The sequence below is a fragment of the Thunnus albacares genome, chromosome 5 (assembly GCF_914725855.1).
Source record: "Thunnus albacares chromosome 5, fThuAlb1.1, whole genome shotgun sequence".
NCBI classification, from domain to species: domain Eukaryota; kingdom Metazoa; phylum Chordata; class Actinopteri; order Scombriformes; family Scombridae; genus Thunnus; species Thunnus albacares.
This window is the reverse complement of record NC_058110.1, coordinates 24,433,630-24,455,926: the sequence shown is the minus strand read 5'-3', so window position 1 is coordinate 24,455,926 and position 22,297 is coordinate 24,433,630. Positions and strand designations below refer to the sequence as shown.

Here is a 22,297-nt window from a genome sequence, read left to right as displayed (position 1 = left end):
ATTTTTACTTTTACAGCATTTTTTTTTTTTTTTTTACTGTGCTGTATTACTAGTTTTACTTAGGAAAACAGTTTTGTGCACCTCTTCTACCACTGCCAGTACCAGCATTCCCAGTTGGAAAAAAGGGTGAAAATGAAGCCCGGTGGCCCCCATATTCAGTGAATCCGCCCCTGCGCGTCGACTCCCCCGGCACAGACACACAGTTAGTACGGGCCTCTGCACGACGGATGACGCTCCAGTCTCTACGGGTTATTTTAGCTCCGGTATCTTTCCTGCCTCCTTCACCTTTTTTCACCCCCCCAATGTAACACGTTTTTATTTTCTTTTATTTATTTTTTCCTCCGGGAGTATGAGCATAGCTTGGATATTAACGGCCTTTTTCCTCTCTCTTTTCGCGCCTGTGTGCCGCCTCCTCGCTGTCTTTGATGCATTCAGATGTATTTTGTATCCCTTGTTGTTTCCTCCAGTAACCCATGTCTGTGCGCATCCCGCCTCCCTGCGCTCTCAATAGATGGTGCAAGTCAAAATGTCCAAATCGCCCGTAGACCCTCTGTCTGCTGTGGAAACCGGCTCTCAATCGCACTATTTCCAGGTACGTCCGCTCACTTTTTATTCACACATTTGTCTGATTACCGAGCGAAGTGTAAAGGAAAAAAAAAAAAAAAAGGTCTTGCTACTTGTTGTTTGAAATTGAGGCGTCGCGTTTTGGCACCGAGCTACTTTTTTTCACCTCCGCCTTCACTGAAACTGCAGATTGATGCTTGATCGATGAAAAGCCAGTGATTAGAAAGTGTCCTCTCTTACGATTAATGATGCGACACACACACACACACACACACACACACACACACACACACAATAAAACAGCATTAAATCTCCATAGATGTTGCTGTTTTTAGTCTGAACTCGCAGACCAGGCCTTTTTTTTCTAAATGGATTCTGTATTGATTATTTATTTCAATGCATTTCCTCAATCTACACTTAATGTAGGGAAGGAAAGGCACAGATGCTGTATGTAACATGATGGGACTTGTACGCTGGTGCTTTCTCTAAAGGTGCAGACCATGACTCTGACTCACCTGTAGCCTGAATCTACAGGGGCCTGTCAACACACTGCAACATCCATACTGTCTTATTAATGGGCTGCGTTATAGGAGGCCACAGGAAAACTGTCTCCTGCATTACACAGACATCTGTGTGCAGCTAGGTTAATGTAGTCCTGATTTTTTTGGCAAAGCTACAGCTGATTATAGCAGCTCTTTTAGCCTCCTTAAAGGTACTTTTATGTCAAAATTATAAAGAAAAACCTTTAAAAAAAAATCATCATAGCGGAAGCTGGTTTCATGCTGCTGTCTGTTCATCCAACAATACATATCTATCTGTTCATCTGTTGCTCTCTCTTTTTTTCTCTCTCACCTGTATGTGTGTCTCTTTCATCACAGCTGCCCAGGAAGTTGCCTAAACGCAAGAGCCGCTTCAAACGCTCCGATGGCAGCACGTCCTCTGACACAACATCCAGCTTCATCAAACGGCAGGTAAAAAGCTCTCGGAGGGAGCCATTTCTTGACTTCTCCTTCCTTATTTATGCATGCATTGTAGAGGCTGCTGGTACATCACAGTCACTAGCAGGTTGTCTCATAAATACATTGTCAGTGGGAGGGCAGATCTGTGGCTTACATGGAAAATTAAGACATTAAGGTGTGAATAAAGCTGCCATTAAAGGGTCTGATGTTGCTTTTTGCTCAGTACAGGCAGATTTTGTTGGCATCAGTAAGGTTCCTATAGTTTTTTCAGATATATTCTGCTGGTTTGGACTCATAATAGGTAAAAAAAATGGCATTAGTAGTGCTGTATTTATCCAATATATGAGCATTTCTGCCCTGCATCTTCCTCCACAGAGCTGTGTCCTCAGTTGCAGTTGTTCTTTTGCCCGACAGAGAGCAGCAGAATGATGCTTGAAAGTGTTAGTGTGCTACATCAAAATCCCAACACAGCCTGGTTTTTCTAATTAATGTTTTCAGGTCAAGCACGTGCAACAGACTCAGATGGAGATTTGGTTTTTATTTAAGACTGAAAACAAGCAACAGAGATTTTCAGATTCCCCTCAGATGTCACCGTATGGATGTTGTGAATCAAGCACATCTAGATCTGCCGATTTAATGATTTATAATGAAGACGATGTTCATTTATCTTCATGTGTTGTTTCCGATGATTATATTTGATTTGATTTGTGTGTCAGTGTGGAGGAGAGCTGGTTGTAGTTTCACAGAGAGTCCAGCAGAGGGGAGAAAACGATCCCTGTAGAAATCAGGTTGTGACTTTTTCTCTGAGCCACAGACGGACTGTGCATGCAGAGCTCATCCCAAACCGCTAGATCCCCAAGGTTCATGACATCAAAGAGGGAAAGTCGGGAGCTGGGAAGGACTCAAATATCCCTTCTCAAAAAAAAGAGTCTGATGTGCTAACGACAGAAACTACAAGGCGGTCTCCTTTTTCCCTGTAGGCTTTGACACCATCTATAGAGTATTTCCATCCGTTTAAACTCGATTAATTCATCTAGAGCTGAAATGATTTGAATAGAATGCAGCTTTATTGCCTACAAAGGTGGGATGTTGTCTTTGGATCATCTGGCAGTTCAATAAAACAATAAAACATACAGACACGTCACATAACAACACTGACAGTATCAACAAGTCCGTTAGTCGATTGACAGAAAGACAGCCGTCACTTTGATAAATTATCAATAGTTTAAGTCATTTTTGGTTATTTTTATTTTTTTCTTTCTCATATATGATAGTAAACTTATCAGTCTTTGGGATTTGGACTGTTATTCGTACAAAACAAGCAATTTAAAGACATCGCTGGACTTCAGGAAATTGTTTTCAGGCTCATAATTAACCGAGAAAGTAATCAGCAGATTCATCAATAATGAAAATAATTGTTAGTTGAAGCCTTTAAGTGTTCAAACCAGCTTTGGTCTGGACTCACTAAACTAAATCCTAAACTGAAAATCTAAAAATGTAGTTTATAGGACAAGAAGTAGAAATGACTCTCTATTGAAATAAAGTTGCACTGAAACAATTAGTTTGTTTACTTTATTCGTTGATCGTCAGAAAATGTATGGTTCTGATAATCGATTAATCATTTAAAGTGAAATTGTGTAACTTTTGAATGAAGAAATAAAAGTCTTCCTCTTATAAATGAAAAACTAAACTCATAAGCAATAAAACAATAAAACAAACCCTTTAGAGCTGCAATGATTAGTCTATTAATCTATGAACTGATCGACAGAGGTTTAATCGGCAACAGTTTTGGTAATCAAGTTATTTTAGTCATTTTTTTAAAGGAAAAATGCCAAAATTTGCTCTTTGCAGCTTCTCAAATGTGAGGATTTGAAGATTTTATTTGACAAACATGATAGTAAACTGAATATGTTTGGGTTTCTAATTGTTGATCCAACAAAACAAGACATTAGAAGACAACACCTTTACCTTTTATAGATAAAATGATTAATTGATGAATTGAGAAAGTCATCAGCAGATGAATCGATAATGAACATAATCTTAAGTTGCAGCCATAGTACCTTTACTCAGTCCAGCACACTCAGATGTTTCGCCTCTACAGTCTGGCTGGTCTGTTATGATCAGTAGCTTTTTCAGGCTTATGTTAGCAAACTTCATATAAACGCAGTGCTGCTGCAACATTACTGAGACTGTTTCTATCAGCATTTCCATTTGTCACATAATTGTCACTTGTGGAAAGAGTGGCTGCTTAGAAAAAGTTACAAAGTCTCACTTAAAGTAATTTATCAAGCAAAACCACCAAACTAGGGCTGCCCATAACAATTATTTTAATTTTCATTTTATCAGTCAGTCTGCTAATAATGTTCTCAATTATTCAATAAATCGCTTGGTTTATAAAACGCCAGCAAATCCCAATATTTCACAATTACAATCTCCTAAAGTCCAAAGTGACGTCTTCCAAAGATTCAGTTTATTATCTCATAAGATCAAGAAAAAACAGCAAATCCTCCCTACGGAGAAACTGATTAATGAGACTGAGATTGATTAATTGATTAATTGTTTCAGCTCCACAAAATATTCAATAAGGCCCAAATTTGGAAAGTCCTTCAACCCATCATGAGTAACACAGGACCTGTTTATTTATAATACTATTCAAATATCAAATTACAGCTGAAACAATTAGTCAATTAATCTACAACTTTTGATAATCAATTAATAGTTTAGCAAAAATGCGAAACATTTCCTACTTCTCAGTTATCAGTTGTGAGTGTGAGGGTTTTTTGATTGTTTGTATTATGTGATTAATGAATATCTTCAGGCTTTGGAGCAGTTGAAGATGACATATTTACCTCTGGAAAACTGTTTTCACTATTTTATAGAACAGCTGATTGATGGAGAAAATAATGTCTTATGTCAAATATATTTATGTTCGATATTAAATTCAAAAATTAAAATTAATAAAAAAGGAAATCTTTTGCAAAGAAAGGAAAAACCAAGGCTGTGGTATTCAACATTCAAAACAGATGCATATTAAATAAATTGTCAAAGTGAAATAACTTTTAAAAAGTGCAGAAACCAGCTTTTGTTTAGACTTAAGCACAAACTAAAAATCCTCAAAATGTTGTTAAAAAGACAGTAGTTGAAATGTTTCATTAAAAGTTTTTCATTAAAACTCACTCTGGAGGTTTTAAGGACTAGTGAGATGTTAATCCTCTCTTACCAGAAAGAGTCAGAATGGTTTAATACCTGTAAACATGAAATAAACAAACACCATGAAAAAATACTTTTGTTACATGCAGAGCAGCATTAACGTGGAGGGAAAGTGGAGCAGTGAGGCTGCGAGGCGTTCATGGGAGAAGAAAAAAAAAAGGGCTGAGCAGACATCTTCTTCAGAAGGGGGACATTAGTTATCCTGATCGGAGGGGTGGGGGGCGGGGGGGGGCTTAATGACAATCTCCAGATTCCCTGAGAATATTGCGCGGCTTAAAATATTCATGATGCTCATTTTGAAGGCCTCGGGCGATGTGACGTGTGGGTTCATTGTTCACACACAAGCACCTTTTAGTTTCTTTTCAATCATTACCTTCTCTCCGCACGCACAACAGGCACAAACCCCCCCCCCACCCCCCCTCACTCATCCCCCCACCCCTCCCTCACTCCCCTCATAGGTGATACAGTATATGTTTTATGCAGAAGGAGTAGATTTCACAAACAGAGCAGATAGTTTCTTGTCTGTGATAGGGGTGGGGTGTCTATGGAGGAGCAGTGGAGTATGACTCATTTCTGCAGCAGGATACAATAAGCAGTATGCTGCCATAAGTGTGGATGTATGTGTTATATGTAGGACATGACGCTTTGAGAAAAAGGGGGGAGGAGGGGGGGTGGGAGGAGGAGGAGGTGAGGGGGGGGGGGGGTCTATTTACAGCAGTTTCCACTCTGTTTCTTCTCCACCTGTGCACGCTGGAGTTTGATCTGAAATAACAAATAATGTGAGAGAGTTGGTTTGATCAAGTGATGCGAAAGCTGCGTTGGTTGTTGTTACTCTGTGTGTTTCTGTATGTGTGTGTTTCTGTGTGTGTGTGTGTGTGTGTGTGTGTGTGTGTGTGTGTGTTGGGATGAGGTGGGGGTAAGAATAGAATAGAAGGTGTTGCCAGTTGTCTGCTCCAGTGCAGGTCGTCCCTGGTTAGGGGATGGGACACAGTACAGTGTATCTGCGTACAGCATGTAGTGTATATATATATAGAGAGAGGGAGGGACCGGCAGCAGCAGCATCACCACATTAAATGAGTAAGTACAAATGACTCCCAACACAGTCAGCTTCTTCTTCTTCTTCTTCTTCTTCTTCTTCTCTCCGTCTGAAACTCCCGTCTTCCCCCTCCTCATGTCTCTTCTTTGTAGCGTTTCCATCGGATTGTTGCCGCTCGTCTCTGTTTTCCTTTGTCTTCCTCCTTCGCCTCGCTTCTTCACACACACACACACACACACACACACACACACATCAACAATGCTTTTTTTTTTTACTTTCTTGCCCGTGTGCAATCTCCTTCTCACCTTTTACAGCTTTCACCGTCTCGTCTTAACACTTCCTCGCCAAGTCGTGTGATTGATCAATCTGACACGTGCCTGATCTTGACTTTGATATTGATGTAACTACTGAGTGATTTATTACAGTGTGTATCAGAGAGCTCTGTGCATGTGTAACTTGCTGACGTTGAATTATGACTGCACAGTTAATCGAACACTTTTTGAAATTGGATATTTGGCTACAGGATTTCCAAATCGCTGGAGCTTGCAGTTTTTTGGGGCTTTTTTTTTTTTGTTGCACTGAGGGAAAGGTGTTCCAGCTTCTTGAATAATATATTCTGCTGTTGAGCAGAATCTGATTTTAGCTTTAGCATGCACTCTCTGCACATTATTTACATAATTTCAAAGGAACATACTATGTTTTGTATTTCTTTATGTATTCATTACAAATCATTTATACTTACAAGATGATTTTTATTTCCAAATCGTGTTTTGAAAGAGTGCAATTTTTTAATTTCAAGAGTTGTGGTTGTAATAAACTTACATATTAATAGTGTCTTAAATTTTATCCGCCTCCATTGATTTCATCGTCTATATTTCATCCTACTGAGGAGACTCTTTAGTGCTTTTTTTGGAGAATCATTGCAGTGGTTTAGAGTATGTACGCTCAGTTGCTATTAATTAGCAAACCAACAGAAAAGAAATCTTGGCTGCTGTCTGGTTAAAATACTCTCTGCATGCCGATGTCTGTTCGTTTACACTTGGCCAAAGATGGTTTTGTGGAAGCAGAAGCACCACTCTGTGTGTCTTTGGTCATTCCCAACAGAGTGTGAATTTTAGTTAACTCTCAGAAATACTAAGTTAGAAGTTGACTTTTCTCTAACTGACGTAACTGTTAAGAGGACTTTAACAACAATATTTTATTTAATTGTAATAAAGTAAAACAAGATACATTTGTGATGTTTGGTACAATCATTTCTTGTTTACAACCAAATAAAGTTAAAACCACCTGTTGGCATGTAACAGCTTCATCTCGCTCCGTTTTTGCTTTGTGGTCCTGCGTGACCAAAGATGACCTCTCACACTTCTCATTGGGATGTTGTTGGTTTTTTGCTTTTGATGTTCAGACTGAACTTTTTGTATATGTTTGCATTGTGTCTGTACTTCAACAGATGTATCAAATAAGCACAATTTTCCATTTCTCTATGTATAAATGACAATGAAACAAATGACAGTAAATGTCTGGAGTCTTCTATAGTTTGACATTATCTAGAAGTTGTCTAGTAAGACGTGCAGCTACAATTAGAGGACTTAAAAACTTTCATGTCCGTGTGACTGAGCGCTCACCAAGCATGACTGTCTGAGGTTTCACATTGAGGAAAAATTTATCTGATCTTGAAACAAGTGAATGACAGCATGTCAGACCCAAACCTGTCAATAAACAATAACATCACTTCTTAATGATTCAATAAGGAATTAAGCTTTACATTAATGTTAAAAATATACTTTTTTACTATAACAATTTGAAGTCAATTGACTTACACAACTTAAGCATTTGAGTTATGAATTAAAAATCTACATTTTTTGTTTTTCCTTAAGCAATCATTCTTGAAATTTAAGTTTTTTTCAAACCAAGGTTCACAAATATTAATATAAACTAATATAAATTAAAGCTGCTATAATCAATATGTGTATGTTATCAATGGCTCAGTTGACTGTGTATAATGTGAAAGTGGTCGCTCGTTGTGACAAACCCACAGAGAATTATCACTCGACTCTGCGGTTCTTCTCAGCTCTACGGAGCATTTCAGTGTCTTTCAGCTCATTATTTTGTTTTTCGGGTCCTGCGACTTTACCGGTTTGGTTCACTGTCACGGCTCTCATAGCGTTGTTTCCAGCAGCAGCATTTAGCAACAAGCTGGTGAACATAGTGGAGCATTTTGTGGATAAAGAGACAGATATTTCCCTCAGGAGTTGGTGAAGACCAAAACATTGGACGTCTTGACTTGGATTCGTCAGATGGACACAAACACGACTCTAAATACATCTGCCCCTTTATAAGGTGATAATACTGTTTGTCAAAATTATGTTGGTGTGTTTACAGCCTCTTGTGGCGACCCAAGTGTCCAAAAAATCAATTAATGCACATTTGTTTACAGCAGAAAACATGAATTAACATTAAATAATGTAATAGATAACGTAAAAACACCTGTCAATCAATTTTAGAGTGGTAGATTACAATTAAGCATTTCTTTAGTTTTGGTCGTGGGTTTTTGTTTACATTTGCATGAATGAAATTATGACCCACACTACCATTTACCATTTAACAACAGAGCCACTTGTCTTATCTACATGTATTATAAAAAGAATATAAGGAAAAATGAGAACACATTTGAATGTAAAATGTAAAACCACTGAACAACGTGTTTGTGAAACTGTAGTGAAATTAGAATAGAGACCCCCCGTCGTTCTGTCCGTAAACTGTAGGATGACTTGGCCCTCCCGAGGACTCAACTAGCTGGATGACACGCTTCCCCGTCGGCCCCTCCCTGTGGAGTTGAGGCCATCAGTGTTGCAGTGTGTGAAGAATAATCACAGAAGCAGAATATTGAAGGAACAGAGTTAAATTTAGCCTCCAGACGGGGGACATTAGCAGTGGAAAAACAAGACATCCTCACACCAGACGATAAAGATGTAGTCATGTCGTTACGCTCTGCAATGCAGCTCAGCTTCACCTGCAAAATTCACAAATGTTTTTTTGTCTGTCACTAGTTTTTTTTTTGGGGGGGGGGGGGGGGGGGGGGGGTTAACAGGTAGTCAGGACAGAGAGTGTGCAGCAGCCTCGTGTCCAAACATTAATAATGAAAAGCAATCACAGCCGAGGCAGCTCTCTGTGTTCTGGCATCATTAAACAGCCCTCTGACATAACGCCTTTCCCCTGCGCCCACCACCACATTTATTCCACTTTTATGTCTGTGTGTGTTTGAGTGCGTTCCCAGTGAAGACAGGGACGCCGTTATAGTGAGAAAATTCAGATTCATGTCTTTATCAGGCTCTAGCGCCGTCCTCCTAATCAGCCAGGTATGCAACTCTCTCTGACCGTTTCTATCTGTGTTTTTCTGTCTCTCGTGGTCTTTTTCCTCGCCCCCCCACCCCCCCCCATTCCCCTCCTCCTCCTCTGCTGTGTTTCCCCTCTTTTCTTCTATCTGCGGTGAGGATAGATATCTAGGTCTCACTCCACTCCTTCATAGCATTTTATTATGTTCTAATCTCATCTTCCCCTTGAGATAGCCTCGCTTTATCTCGTCGTATAAATCGTTTATACCTCTCTCGTCGCGCCAACCATCCGTCAGTCACGCTCACTCTCCGTCCTCGTAAACATACTTCTCTTTTCAGTATATCTTGTCAAAGATATTCACCCCTTACTTCTCTCTTTCTCTCTCTCTCTCTCTATCTATCCCGTTCTTCCTCACCCTCCTTTTCTTTCTCAGTGCTGCTCCGGCACTGCTGCAGTGTTGCCTCGCAGAGCTTGTGAGTGCTAGAAATCAGATCTAGTTATCTAACATAGACACACACACACACACACACACACACACAAACACACACACACACACACACACACACAAAAGAGCGAGGAGATGTTTGCTTGCCGTTTCTCTGGGGCTTGAAGTGGCATCATAGATAAAAATATATTTTGGATTATATGTATGCATCCTGAAGTGCAGAACGAGAAAAGGTGGTGGTTGTTTTTCATGTCTGGGCACTTTTTTTGTGTGTGTATTTTGAGCCTGAATTTCCTTTTTGTTGTGCTGTTGTTAATTGGTCCTCTAGAGGATCTGTTTGTATATGTTGGCAAGATGGATGACCAGGACTAAGTCACCGCACTCTGGAGAAGTGGAAAACCAAAGTGAAAACTGTATTACTGTTTCTGTTCCTGCTGTTTCTTTACATCTTGCTTTATTTGCAAGAATATGCCTCAATGTCTCAGTACACAGGAATGTCATTATGAGTGTGTGAGTGTCTCATCCATCACTTCTTTTATTTCTTGTTTTGTCTGCTGTCTCACCTTTCTGTTGCCTGACTTGGTTTTGTTTGCTGCAGCGTTTTTTTTCTACTGACAGATTCAGGACTGAGCTCCTTCAGAGAAGCCGAATAGATACCAAATATAGGAGAGCTGACACACACACACACACACACACACACACACACATAGAAACACACAGAGTACCCAAACCGCATCTAGACCACTTCATATTCTTCTCCTTTTCATCTTTTTCTCTTTGGAAATCAGCGTCATGGTTTCTGTCAGAATGTCCCACAGCAACATGATTATTTTAACATACAGTTTATGATACAGACATTTAAGAAAACAATCACCAGAGTCTTCTCATAGGTTGTGAATAAAAGCCAGCAGCAACACCTAAAAGGCAGTTTTCACCATTTTACTTTGTGTAAATTGTGTCTTTGCTTTATCTGTCGCTTTCAGCATAATGTGTGAACCATCCCTGCGATGTGTCCTTAAACCGCTTACAATGAAAAATGATAGCCAGCATATATTTTACTAATGGGGAGATGTCCTTGGAGAATAAACAGGGGAATAAAGGATGTATATGTGCTGCACTGTGGGGGATGATGGAATGGATTGGGGCCAAGCAGGAGAGAAGAGGAAGCAGTTGCCTCTTTTGTGCTATATTTGGTCTGCCAGAGGATGGCTGGTGTGGGAGAGCAACGCATTGTATTGTAGATACACGCAGGCTCACACATGAATGTGTGTGTGAATACAGACACGTATTTGCATGCACACCTGCACACAAACAGGAACAGAGAGCGGATGAAAGCACAAGTAAAAACAGAAACAGCAGATCTCTAGCCTCATAGTAATACGCCTCAGTAACCTCAGTGTGACTAGATAATCTTCATGTAAGTAATGAAATGATCATATAATTCCTATATGACAAATAATATCCCTAACATGTCCAACTCCAACTGTCTCCTGACAGGGGTCGGCTGATTCGTACACCAGTAGACCGTCGGATTCAGACCTGTCAGCAGAGGAGGACCGCGAGGCGTATCGGCGTGAAGCCGAACGCCAGGCACAACTGCAGCTCGACAGAGCTAAGGTAGGTCATACAGTGATTTATACTTGCTGTGGTGTTATAAGAGTTTTTCAAGTTTAATAATGTGTTAAAGGATGAGGCTGGGGATATTCTATATTTTTGCTATTGTCAACAAATCTCATGAAATCTAAGAACTTTCCAACTTCACTGTGTTGTCCGTGACTCTCAGCCCAAAGCCCATTGGTTCATATTGAAGTCGTAAAACTTTAAATATGGGTCACGAATATATATTTTCATGTTTTCAAATGGCTCATTGATTTCCTAAAACAGCTGGATGCTGTAGTTTGGGACCACTTTCAGTCGAGGAATTGGTGCGTTTGTCAGTATTTACTGTATCCAGATGGTGTTTGTGGGATCGACTCAACATTAACTGCAGTCTCCATGTTCATCGGTTTGGCTCATCAATCTGTTTTTAATATTTTTTGGACAACAATGGAGGTCTGAAGGACCACAGAGGAGTAAGTATATATCAGGGTTTTAGGTTGTTTCATGGGATTTGTTGACAACCAAAAAAATAATGAATATCACGAGACTTATCCTTCATGTCTTTATGAGCCACAAGTGGAGCTCTACTGCGTCAGGAGACCTTTCTTATTTTTCTCACCGAGCTACTCTGACCCTACCATCTGTAAAGAATAATAAAGCACAGTTGAAAACATTAATCCAGAGGCATTATTCAGTCAAACAAACAAGTTAAATCTACTGTACATCTGCAGTCAAAATTCGTTTTTCAGTGGACACAGTCAGAGCTGCAATGATTAGTCAATTAATCGATTAGTCGATCTACAGAAAATGAATCGTCAACTATTTTGATAATCAAATAATCATTTTAGTCATTTTTTAAGCAAAAATGCCAAACATTTGCTGGCTTCAGTTTCTCATATGTGATGATTTAATGCTTTTTTTTATCAGACATGATGGCGCTGGTCTTTAGTTGCAGCCCTAGACACGATCTTATAGCTCTCTTCTGTAGTTTCCATCATTGACGACGGTTTTTCTTGTACTTATTTATTGTCGCTACAGTCCAAACCTGTAGCGTTTGCAGTGAAGACGAATGTGAGTTACTGTGGAGCTCTCGATGAGGACTGTCCGGTCCAAGGAGCTGCAGTCAACTTTGATGCCAAAGACTTTCTGCACATCAAAGAAGTGAGTGATTATTTATTAATTAATGATGAAGAACTCCCTTACATTAAAACGACAAAGATATATAGTTTGTGACATGAGACTGTTGTTGTACTGAACTTAACAGAAGTACAATAATGACTGGTGGATCGGACGGCTAGTAAAAGAAGGTGCGGACATCACCTTCATCCCCAGCCCTCTACGACTGGAAGCGATGAGGCTCAAACAGGAGCAGAAACAGAGGTTGGTTAAACCCCTGAACCAGGATGCATTTACCTTCAACCATGTGGGCCTCTGAGACGATGTGTTTCCACAGTGTAAGTTTGATAATTTAGTTTTCTGTTGTTGCAGGAAAACAGGGGGTAACTCCTCTAGTCTGGGCGACATGGTGACTGGGAGCTGGAGGACCACACCGCCATCTGCAGGTGAATGTAAGTACTACAAACCTGTCCTGTGTGCTCCAACAGAAACTCTCTTTGCCTTCTGCTGCCTTCTTTCTGTTTTCCTTCATTGATTCCTGCATTATTTTCTTGTTTTCACAAGCTAAACAGAAGCAAAAACAGGTAGGTTTGCATGAAGTGATACCTCATAATACATAGTTTTTGACTTTTACCTTTAAGGGACATTGTGTTTTATAGCTTTTCCTGATAAACATACCCTTCCCCCATTATTTCTCACCCCTTCTTTCTTTGTTTTTCATCCCTCTCCTATCGTCCTCCCCTATTTCTGGCAGGAACATGTCCCTCCCTACGACGTGGTGCCCTCTATGAGGCCGGTGGTCCTCGTGGGACCATCGCTGAAGGGCTATGAGGTCAGCCTCTCCCCATTTCACCTCCAGCAGACAGAGAACAACTACTTCACTCTGCATTATTTGCTCTGTTGAAACTGTTCCTGCACTGTTACATTCATTGTTAGCCGACCATCTGAATTTCACATTTGATCATGTGTGTGCTATTTTGAAGGTTTGCATCTGTTTAAACAAATCTGTTTGTTTCCTCTTATCCTTTCACCTAGGTGACGGATATGATGCAGAAAGCTCTTTTTGACTTCCTGAAACACAGATTTGAGGGAAGGTCAGTAAAACGGAGAGATAATAAAATAAACTCTGTACTTGTGGAAAGTCAGACCATCTTTATATCCAATCAAAATGATTTATCACTGTCATTTGTGACTTTGTTTGCAGAATCTCAATCACCCGTGTAACTGCCGACCTGTCCTTAGCGAAAAGATCTGTCCTCAACAAAAGACCCATAATGGAGAGATCCAACACTCGTTCCAGTCTAGGTAACCACACTAATGTTAGCATGAAAAAAAACACAGATGTTTGGTCTAAAGACGCAATGAGTTGTGTGAAATCTCATGTGTGTTGTCCGTGCAGCGGAGGTTCAGAGTGAAATCGAGAGGATATTTGAGCTCGCCAAAACCCTGCAGCTGGTGGTTCTGGATGCGGACACCATCAATCATCCCGCACAGCTAGCCAAAACCTCCCTTGCACCCATCATTGTCTATGTGAAAGTTTCCTCACCAAAGGTACCTCACTCATGAGCGATTTGCTTGGCTTTAGGCTGCCTCATCTTCTTTGACCTCTAACGTCATCTTTCTCTTTCTCTCAGGTGCTCCAGAGGCTGATCAAATCCAGGGGGAAGTCTCAGAGCAAGCACCTGAATGTGCAGATGATGGCTGCAGACAAACTCTCTCAGTGCCCCCCTGTGAGTAGAGCGAGCAGGTTCATTTATTTCCATTGCTATAATGTTTGGTCCTTCCTAAACAACTGGTACAATCTGAATATTTTATATGAACAAGTCATATTTACAAAGTGAAAAAGAAAAGAAATGTCCCTGATCATAAATTTAAATGGGCTAAGTTTGCAGTACCTACCATTGTTTTTTCTAATCATATATACAAGGTGTTTGCACTTGAGTCGTGGTAATTTTATCATGAGAACAATTTGTAGTGAATCTCCTCTCGAGGCTCAGTGCTTCTTTTTCTGACTGACTGAACCTAGTTGGTCAGATATGAAGATCCTTGACACACATTACAATAAAAAATATTACTTTCATGGATATTTACCATTAATGTTTCCCAGTTGTTCACCTTTTCATGAATTATTGTTTGGAAATTCTGCTATCATGGAACATTTGTATTGCTGGTATTCACAATTTTGACAGCTGCTGGTCATAAATTAAATGACTAAACGGATGAAAGTCTGATGATACTCTACATAAATGTATTCTTATTGTCAACCAATCCAATGAAAATACCAAAAACAGCAATAAATTGACTTTAATCCTATTAATAAGTATTGTCTGTGCAGTCAAAGCCTGTTATAGCTCTTTTCTGTATACTTATAGCTTCATTGTGGTATACAATGTACAATGAACATGGGCACTATAGTTTATTTTGAGTATATTACATACAGTAAACACCGTCCTGCTGCTGTAAATAGTCACCAAATGTGTACTAATCCACGGCTGAAAATAGTCAAGTAAACAACATAAATGCACTGTTTACTCCGATTTGAGTAATGTTTATTAAAAACTACAGTGCCCAGCAGTTATAGGGAAACTACTGAGCCTTTTATAAACTATGTGTGAACCATTTTTAAAGCCCTCAGTAGGAACTAATGGGCTCGGGACCGAGTCCCTCAGACAGAGGAGGGAAGTCACAAAATATTGAAATATAGAGGACCAAGACATTGTTGGTTTTCGGCTTTTCATGATTTTCTTCGTGGGATTTACAACACCTGATAACATCAGCTTTATCCTTTAACAGCATTATGATAAAGAAATATTACTTAATGTACATACTTACTATAAACCTGCTATATATTTTTTTCCAGTCGTACCCCTTCAGTCATACTGCATGATTTGGAAATTCAGCTATCATGGAACTTGTTTCCTGCTAGTATTTACAATTTTGTCGCCCATTGGTGGTAAACTTGTAAGAGTCCAGCTTGAATTGAGAAAGTCTAACCAAAGGCAACACAATTCCTTGTAAAAAATCATGTAAAATGTTATTGTTTCTCACCTGCAGGATATGTTTGATGTCATTTTGGATGAGAACCAGCTGGAAGATGCTTGTGAACATTTGTCTGAATACCTGGACGTTTACTGGCGTGCCACTCATCTCCCAGGCACCACCCCTCTCAATCCCTTATTGGAGCAGAGTCTGATGACTCCGCCTTCTGCCATCTCAAGCCTACAGGTGAGTTTGTTGTCCTCATTTGTTTAAAACGAGGAGAGCTCGAACACTGTTTTAATACTCTTTTAAGACTCTTCAGTAGGAATCTTGTATGTTGTCACTGTCTTTACCAGCTCTTCCCATCTCAGATTCTCACTCTTGTGTTTTTAGTTAATTGTCTCCAGTTGTCTTGTGTGTCCTCTCACTCATCCATGCTTAACATTTTTGCAGTTTTCTGAAACACAGGAATTAATTGAATGATCGCTTACAAAATGGGGTGAGTAGTAGGGTTTATATATATATATATATATTTATATTTGCACTATCAACCCCAAAAATCCCTTTTTACACACCTTCCGACACCTGAACGCAGCACACAGGTTGAGACAGTGAATGAACAGCATTTTATTCATTCAGATCTCACCACAGAAAAGATGTTTTTATTGTTTTTTTTTTTTAATTGCATCCTGCCTCCTTTTCCTTAGTTGATGGTCTCAGATGAATCAACACTGCACCACAAGCTCTCTGGGAGAAAATTCACAAAGCAGGGCTTCAATTTAATACTATTATTGAAAACATGCTTGAAATCACAAAAACATTTGCTTAAAATGTCAGCTGAGAAAATTTCACCACTGTTTTCTATTTTCAATCGGTGTTGATCCTTTTCCAGGCATGCTTTGTGAATGGAGCCCCCGCTCACAGTGGCACATAATAACGCTATCTTGAATGACGATGCTAATTAACAGCACATGATCGATGCTTAAACAGTGTATTTACTGGAACCAAATACACAACAATATACTGAGACCATAATGTTAGTGTAACAACATTTTATGTCCGAGAGTAACCCCCTCAACTGTTGAACTGGCATTTCTTTTGCTCAGTGTCTGTAGTATTAACCTTTATACACACAGACAAAACAATGGAAACACTTTGAAGAAGGCTTTACCAACACTGCAAACCAGTGCAGGCCAGTTAGGTTATGAACTGTAATTTAGCTGTAGATTATGGCAGGTTATGTTTAGGATGTAATGTCATGATTTCCAAAGATTTTCTTCTTGACATATTAGAAACTTTCACTGTTTCTTTGAGCAGTGCACCTGTAGTTTTGTTGCTCTGCTGCTTGTGGCTTTGAACACTAGAAACAGAGACAGCCATCATAAATATCAAATAGCATTTCAAAACCCAGTTCAAAAAAATAATCAGCAATCATTTTGGTCATCAATTAACCGTTTAGGTCTTTTTAAAGGAAAATTGCTGAACATTTGTTGGTTCCAGCATCTCAATGTGAGGATTTGCTGCTTCATTGTAAATTGAAAACCTTCAGGGTTTAACTCTTGATCGACAAAGTAAGCAATTTGAAAATATCTGGCCATATTTCATTATCTTACAACATGATACAGACAAAACGATTGATCAACTAATCGGAAAAATAATTGATGGATTAATTGATAATGAAAATATGATTCAGTGAATTTACGGTTCTTTTCATTATCATTTAATCTGACCAACATTTTCTCGACTAATCAATTAATCATTTGGTCCATAAAATGTCAGAAAGTAGTGAAAAATGCATAATTTCTATTTTTGAATTGCTTTGCTTTGTCTGACCAACTATCAAACCCCCAAAGATATTTTATTTATAATCATATAAAACGGAGAAAAGCAGAAGATCCTCACATGGAAACAACAAATGTTTGCTCTTTTTTTCTTGTAAGATTTTTGCTTCCATATAATTGGCATCGAAAGTGATATGTGACTGCAGTGTTTGTAATCCTAACAGTTATGTAAGAGTCCTTCTTCATGTGGTGTTTGCATTATTTTGTCCACCCTCTCTGTGCGTTTGCTGTCTATGAAAAGTAGCTGCGGCAGAAAAACTGTGACAACTGTTACCAGAAGCTACTTAGAGATGTTGTCCTGGTTTCTGAGGCGGAGCCGTGTTCTGATTCATTCTGCTTTTTTTTTTTTTTCTCTTCATCACCGTTTGAATCCTCCAGAACCAGAACAAGAACCAGTCGCAGCCTCGTGAGGCGGTGGGCTTGGAGGGCGACGAGGAGGAGGAGGTGGGCGAGGAGGCTCACTCCCCCTTGGAGCAGGACAGTCTGATGCCGTCTGATGAGGCCAGTGACTCCCTGTCTCGCGGCCGGAGGGGGAGCCCGTGCCACAGGGGGGGTGAGGAGGAGGAGGATGAAGAAGAGGAGGAAGAAGAAGAAGAAGAAGAGGAGGAAGAGGAGGATGAGTATGCTTCTCCGTGCCATGCTCGCACATACAGGGACATGTACCCCCCTCACCGTGGGCACACAGGCAGTGCCCACAGTGCCAACGGGCACGAGTCACAGGACAGGCTGCTCCAACGCGAAGCTCAGCAAGGTCACAACCAGAGGAACAACCGCCAGCGCAGCCGCCCCTGGCCCCGAGACACCTACTGAGGAACAAGAGCCCCCCACTGGCCTCCAGATCAGCACCTAGACCCCCCCCCCCCCCCCCGCCCCCCCGAGCCCTCCAACTGTCTCCATAAACACGATTTAAAGATGAAACAGCTTTCCCGAAATCAGCTCCAAACTGTAACGCCAATCAGAAACAAACAGAAACAGATTTATTAAATCCACAAGTGTTTAGTATTTACAATCACTCTCTTCCAGACTCCCAGTTTTACTTTATCTAAACCGAGGGGATGTAACGACCTCTCCAGGGTCAGATCATTCAGATTGTCAACAGGGCTACTCAAATCTGCAATGGAAAGGTTTCAGGCTACCAGCTGTACGCAAACTTTAGCTGCTTTGCCGAAGGTTTCTCTATTGTAGGATGTCTCATATACTGGCCTTAAAATTCCTAAGACTTTTAAATATCTTTACTATTGCATGTATGAATATAATTATTTTAAGACTATTTGCACATTAACGTCAGAACAGGAACTGAATGATCTTTACGGATAAACTAATGTAGGAATGTCTACTGTTGAATCCATTTATGGGAAATAGTAATGCATTTGATTACAATGTATATACCGAATGGGCACCTGGTTTTGTTTCATTGCTACTTTATTTATTTGTTTGATCGATTTATGTTCATACGGACTCGTTTGTTGTTTCAGAGAAATGTTTCCACCCATGTGTTCGGTCAGTTTACACTCTGAAGACGGTGAATGGCATTAGGGAGACACACATACGGTTTATCAGCCTCTAAATGGTCACAATATGAGTGTAAGCGATATGTATGGGATTAGATTTTTTTTTTCATGATAGCTGAAAAAAGTCAAAAATCACACTACAAAAATTAATAAATTGAAAGTGAATAAAAATCATTTCAAAACGGAAAAAAATCACCTCAAAGACAAAACTTATAATTAAATTACACAAAAGTGCTACAATTAACTACAATATTCTCAATTTTTCTTTCACTGATCAGGATTTCTCTTTTGATGTCACTTTTTTTTATTTTTGTACCACTTGTTGCATTTCCAGACTGTTGACCTGTCCCTCCAAAAAGTAACTGGCCAATGTGGACGCAGAAGCCCTGTAATACCCGCCCATTAGAGCTGCATCGAGTAGTCGATTAATCGATCGACAAAATTAATCGCCTACTATTTGTTTTCTTTCGATCAACTAATTGATTAAATGACTAATGGCTGCAGCTCTACTAAAGAGCAAACTTCAGGCACTCGCTTAGAGGGGCAGGTATAATAAAACAACTCAAAAATACATAACAGCAGGTAACTCAAATGAAAAACATGCTGTACAAGAGTTATTTTTCTGATTGACACTCATTATCTCCCACCTGTTGTCCTAAATATTGAGAAAATAATTGTCAGATTAATCGACAATGAGATTAATCGTTTGTTTCAGCCCTAGCAGCCACACAAGAGCTTTGTGTCAGAACTGAAAAATTCAACAGCAAAACTGAAGAAAGTGAAAGAAAAGTGGAGATTATTGTAATCTAAAAAAATTTTTTGAAGCCTTTGATGTTGTTTTTGGTTCCAAATTATTTTCATTCACTTTCAATTCAATTTTTTGTTTCTATTTGGATTTTGGGGGATTTTGTTAAATTATTATGAAACAAATCTAATCCCATCATATGAAGCTGCAGTACATTCTGGGCATCACTTGTCTTTGCTGTTGCACAATCACTCTCTAAACACCTCTAAGAATCTTTAAAAAAAAAAAAAAAAAAACAGGCACAGAGAATGTAAACACAACTAAGAAAGGGAACTTTTAAAGGACGAATTATATTTGCCAAACTGTTTGTTTACATCGACTCATTCACATATATCAAGCACACGCTGCACCGCGGCAGCTCCTCTTCAAATCCAGGCTTCAGAGAATGTAAGCTTGCATGCCTTTGCACCTCCAGCACCGCCTGGTGTCTCCCAACCCAACCGATTACCCTGTAATTCGATTGTAGCACGTTATTGATTGTAGCATCCACAGTTTCTACACTAATCTCAGCCCCTTGTATGTCAAGCATTCAGTTCAGTTTGTGTACTGCAGTTTAACAGTTGAGCACTGATTAGTTGTCTTTTTTTTTTTAACAAAGGCAGATCCTCAGGTGTCCCTTTGAGGGCGAGTCCTAAACTCTGTTTCCACCAAAAGTTCCAGATACTTTAGAACCGATCCCAGGACTAAACTTGAAACTTTAAAGTCCCTGTAGTGCAGTCCTGTTGGCGTTTCCACCGCATCTGAGGAACCATGTTGGTCGTGCAGATTAGACCCATAAGGAATTTTAAAATGATGGCAGCATTTGAGACACAGTATTAACACACGAGAAAACAACGACACAGATTTGTCCTGTTGTTCTTTGTATTTACTGCTGCATGAGTTGGATGTAATGAATGAATGCAGAGAGCGTCTGTCTCCACAGTAAATCATCTGTTGAGTGTTTGATGGTTATTTATTTGTGCTTTAGAACCGCCAATAACAATCAGAAAATTTATTTCTCTCGTTCACCGGCTTTGTTCTCGCTACCGCAGCTCCCTCTCTCCACTCAACCACCTCATAGCTTGCTTGGTGTCTCGTTCTTTTTCCCTCAGTCTTTTTTAAAATGAGTCAGGACGCCAACAACAATGGCTTCCTTGACTTTTAATGTTAACAAAGAAAGAGAAATGTCCTTCCCTTGTCCTAAACTGGTCCTTAATTAAGGGTACTTCCCTGTTTTTTGAATGAAGCGGCACACAAGTTGAAGCAGCTGCGCTGTGTTTGTTTGACCAATCAGTGACGGTCATCCCTGCAAACCCCGCCCCTGTAGTTCTTGTACTTTTGTAAGTACCCAGCAGGGAGTTTTGGGGGGGTAAAATAATTTCCCTTGAACTTAATTCAGACCCTGGTCCCTCCGGTGGAAACGCAAAAGGTTCTTAGTACCTGGGGAAAAGTTCCTGCGGTGGAAACGCGGCTCTACACACTCATCACGCTCAACTGCTCACTCCCATGTAATGAATGTGTCGTGCTCCTGAAGGACTTGCAGCTGTAGCACCTCATGACACTATGATGTCACTCTGCGCCATTATCAGTCCACGAGCCGATGATGAGTTGGTGACGAGCAGTGACCTGCTTTTCTGTTCATACAGGGGGTTGATACACAGCCGGCTTTAGGAAATACTGGTTTACTGCTTCCATGTCTCACAGGTATCTCTATCTAGTGTTCTGTATATTTTGAAGAGAAAAAAAAAAATCAGCATGATTGAGAAAAAAAAAAAGAAAAGAAAAAAAATCTATGCAAGTGTTGCATGAAATCTGATTGTTTCTTTTCATGGTTAAGTATTTTAGTACTGCATTGATTCTGATTCTCCTTGTCGTCTTGTAGTGATAGTCTTGTCTTTGGGGCTATTCACTCTGTGAAATGCAGCAGTTCACCCCCACCACTAACAACACTATTACTAAAAATCAGAGCGCATCACTTTAGTTTTCCACAAACCTTAATATTGGGGGACATTTTATCCCACAATATTAGACGGACGCACTTTTAAAGTCACTCACTAAAAATTGTCCCAGATCAGGCTTATGATTTTTTTTTTTAATTTGTGATTAAAGGAACGAGTGAATTATCAAAGCCCTGCATGTCTTAGTTCACCAATTAGCTATTTCCATTATACTTTGGCAGTTTTTCAAAGCGGACCAATTTAGCAACTGATAAAGCAGTTGAGGTTTTTTCAATTTATGAAGCACAATTTTTACAAGGGTTATAATTTAGTTTCCTCTGTCTTATTCTGTATGCAATACTAAGCCTAACATTGAAAAAACTTTAAACGCCTTAGACCATCTGGACTTCCTCTTTTTTGTGTGAGTAGAGAAATAAAAAAAAAAAAGAAGAATTGCACTACTTTTTTTGGGGGATGGTTGCTTTGTAATGCAATAACTGCACTAATATAACCATGTATCCACCAGATGACCACAGCGTGCTAGCGTGACCCAAACACGCCTGTTCCCTCTATTTATCAGAAGAGACAGCAAATGTGTAAAAAAGTGAGACATTTCCTGCCTGATGCTGTAAAGAATGCTTTCTATTTGAAAATAGATTTACAATGCTATGTGAAATAAACAAAATAAACATGACATTTTATGTACTTTTAATGGTTTGGGTCCGTTTTGTGTTTCATTATAACACACTCGCTGGTAAATGTAGTCTTTGATGTACTTTGTCAGTCATGTAAGTGATGAGAGAATGCAGTGATGGAAGAAGTATTCAGGAAAGTACCAATACAGTAATGTAAACCTACTCCGTTATAAGTAAAAGTCCTGCATGAAAAATCCTACTTAAGTAGAAGTACATAAGTATCAGCAGCAAAATGTAGTTAAAGTATTGCAGTAAAAGTAGTGGTTTGGTCCCTCTGACTATATT

At 39.6% G+C, this 22,297-nt stretch overlaps 1 protein-coding gene across 3 annotated transcripts; it reads left to right on the top strand.

Moving 5' to 3' along the window:
* Positions 1–150: 150 nt before the first annotated feature.
* On the top strand, positions 151–22,029 carry cacnb3a (calcium channel, voltage-dependent, beta 3a). 3 transcript variants are annotated; one of them, XM_044352305.1, is made up of 15 exons: positions 151–592; positions 1,443–1,535; positions 11,048–11,167; positions 12,188–12,310; positions 12,414–12,529; positions 12,638–12,717; positions 12,830–12,849; positions 13,020–13,097; positions 13,301–13,359; positions 13,470–13,570; positions 13,665–13,816; positions 13,900–13,995; positions 15,320–15,490; positions 15,698–15,743; positions 17,464–17,549. In XM_044352305.1, exons 1-14 carry the CDS (start codon positions 512–514, stop codon positions 15,725–15,727), a joined length of 1,320 nt encoding a protein of 439 aa, XP_044208240.1. In that variant the 5' UTR covers positions 151–511; the 3' UTR covers positions 15,728–15,743; positions 17,464–17,549. The 3 variants fall into 3 exon arrangements, with proteins under 3 accessions (XP_044208240.1, XP_044208239.1, XP_044208238.1); XM_044352304.1 differs by lacking the exon at positions 15,698–15,743 and having other exon boundaries at positions 153–304; positions 468–592; positions 17,464–22,029; XM_044352303.1 differs by lacking the exon at positions 15,698–15,743 and having other exon boundaries at positions 160–263; positions 468–592; positions 17,464–22,029.
* Positions 22,030–22,297: the final 268 nt, after the last annotated feature.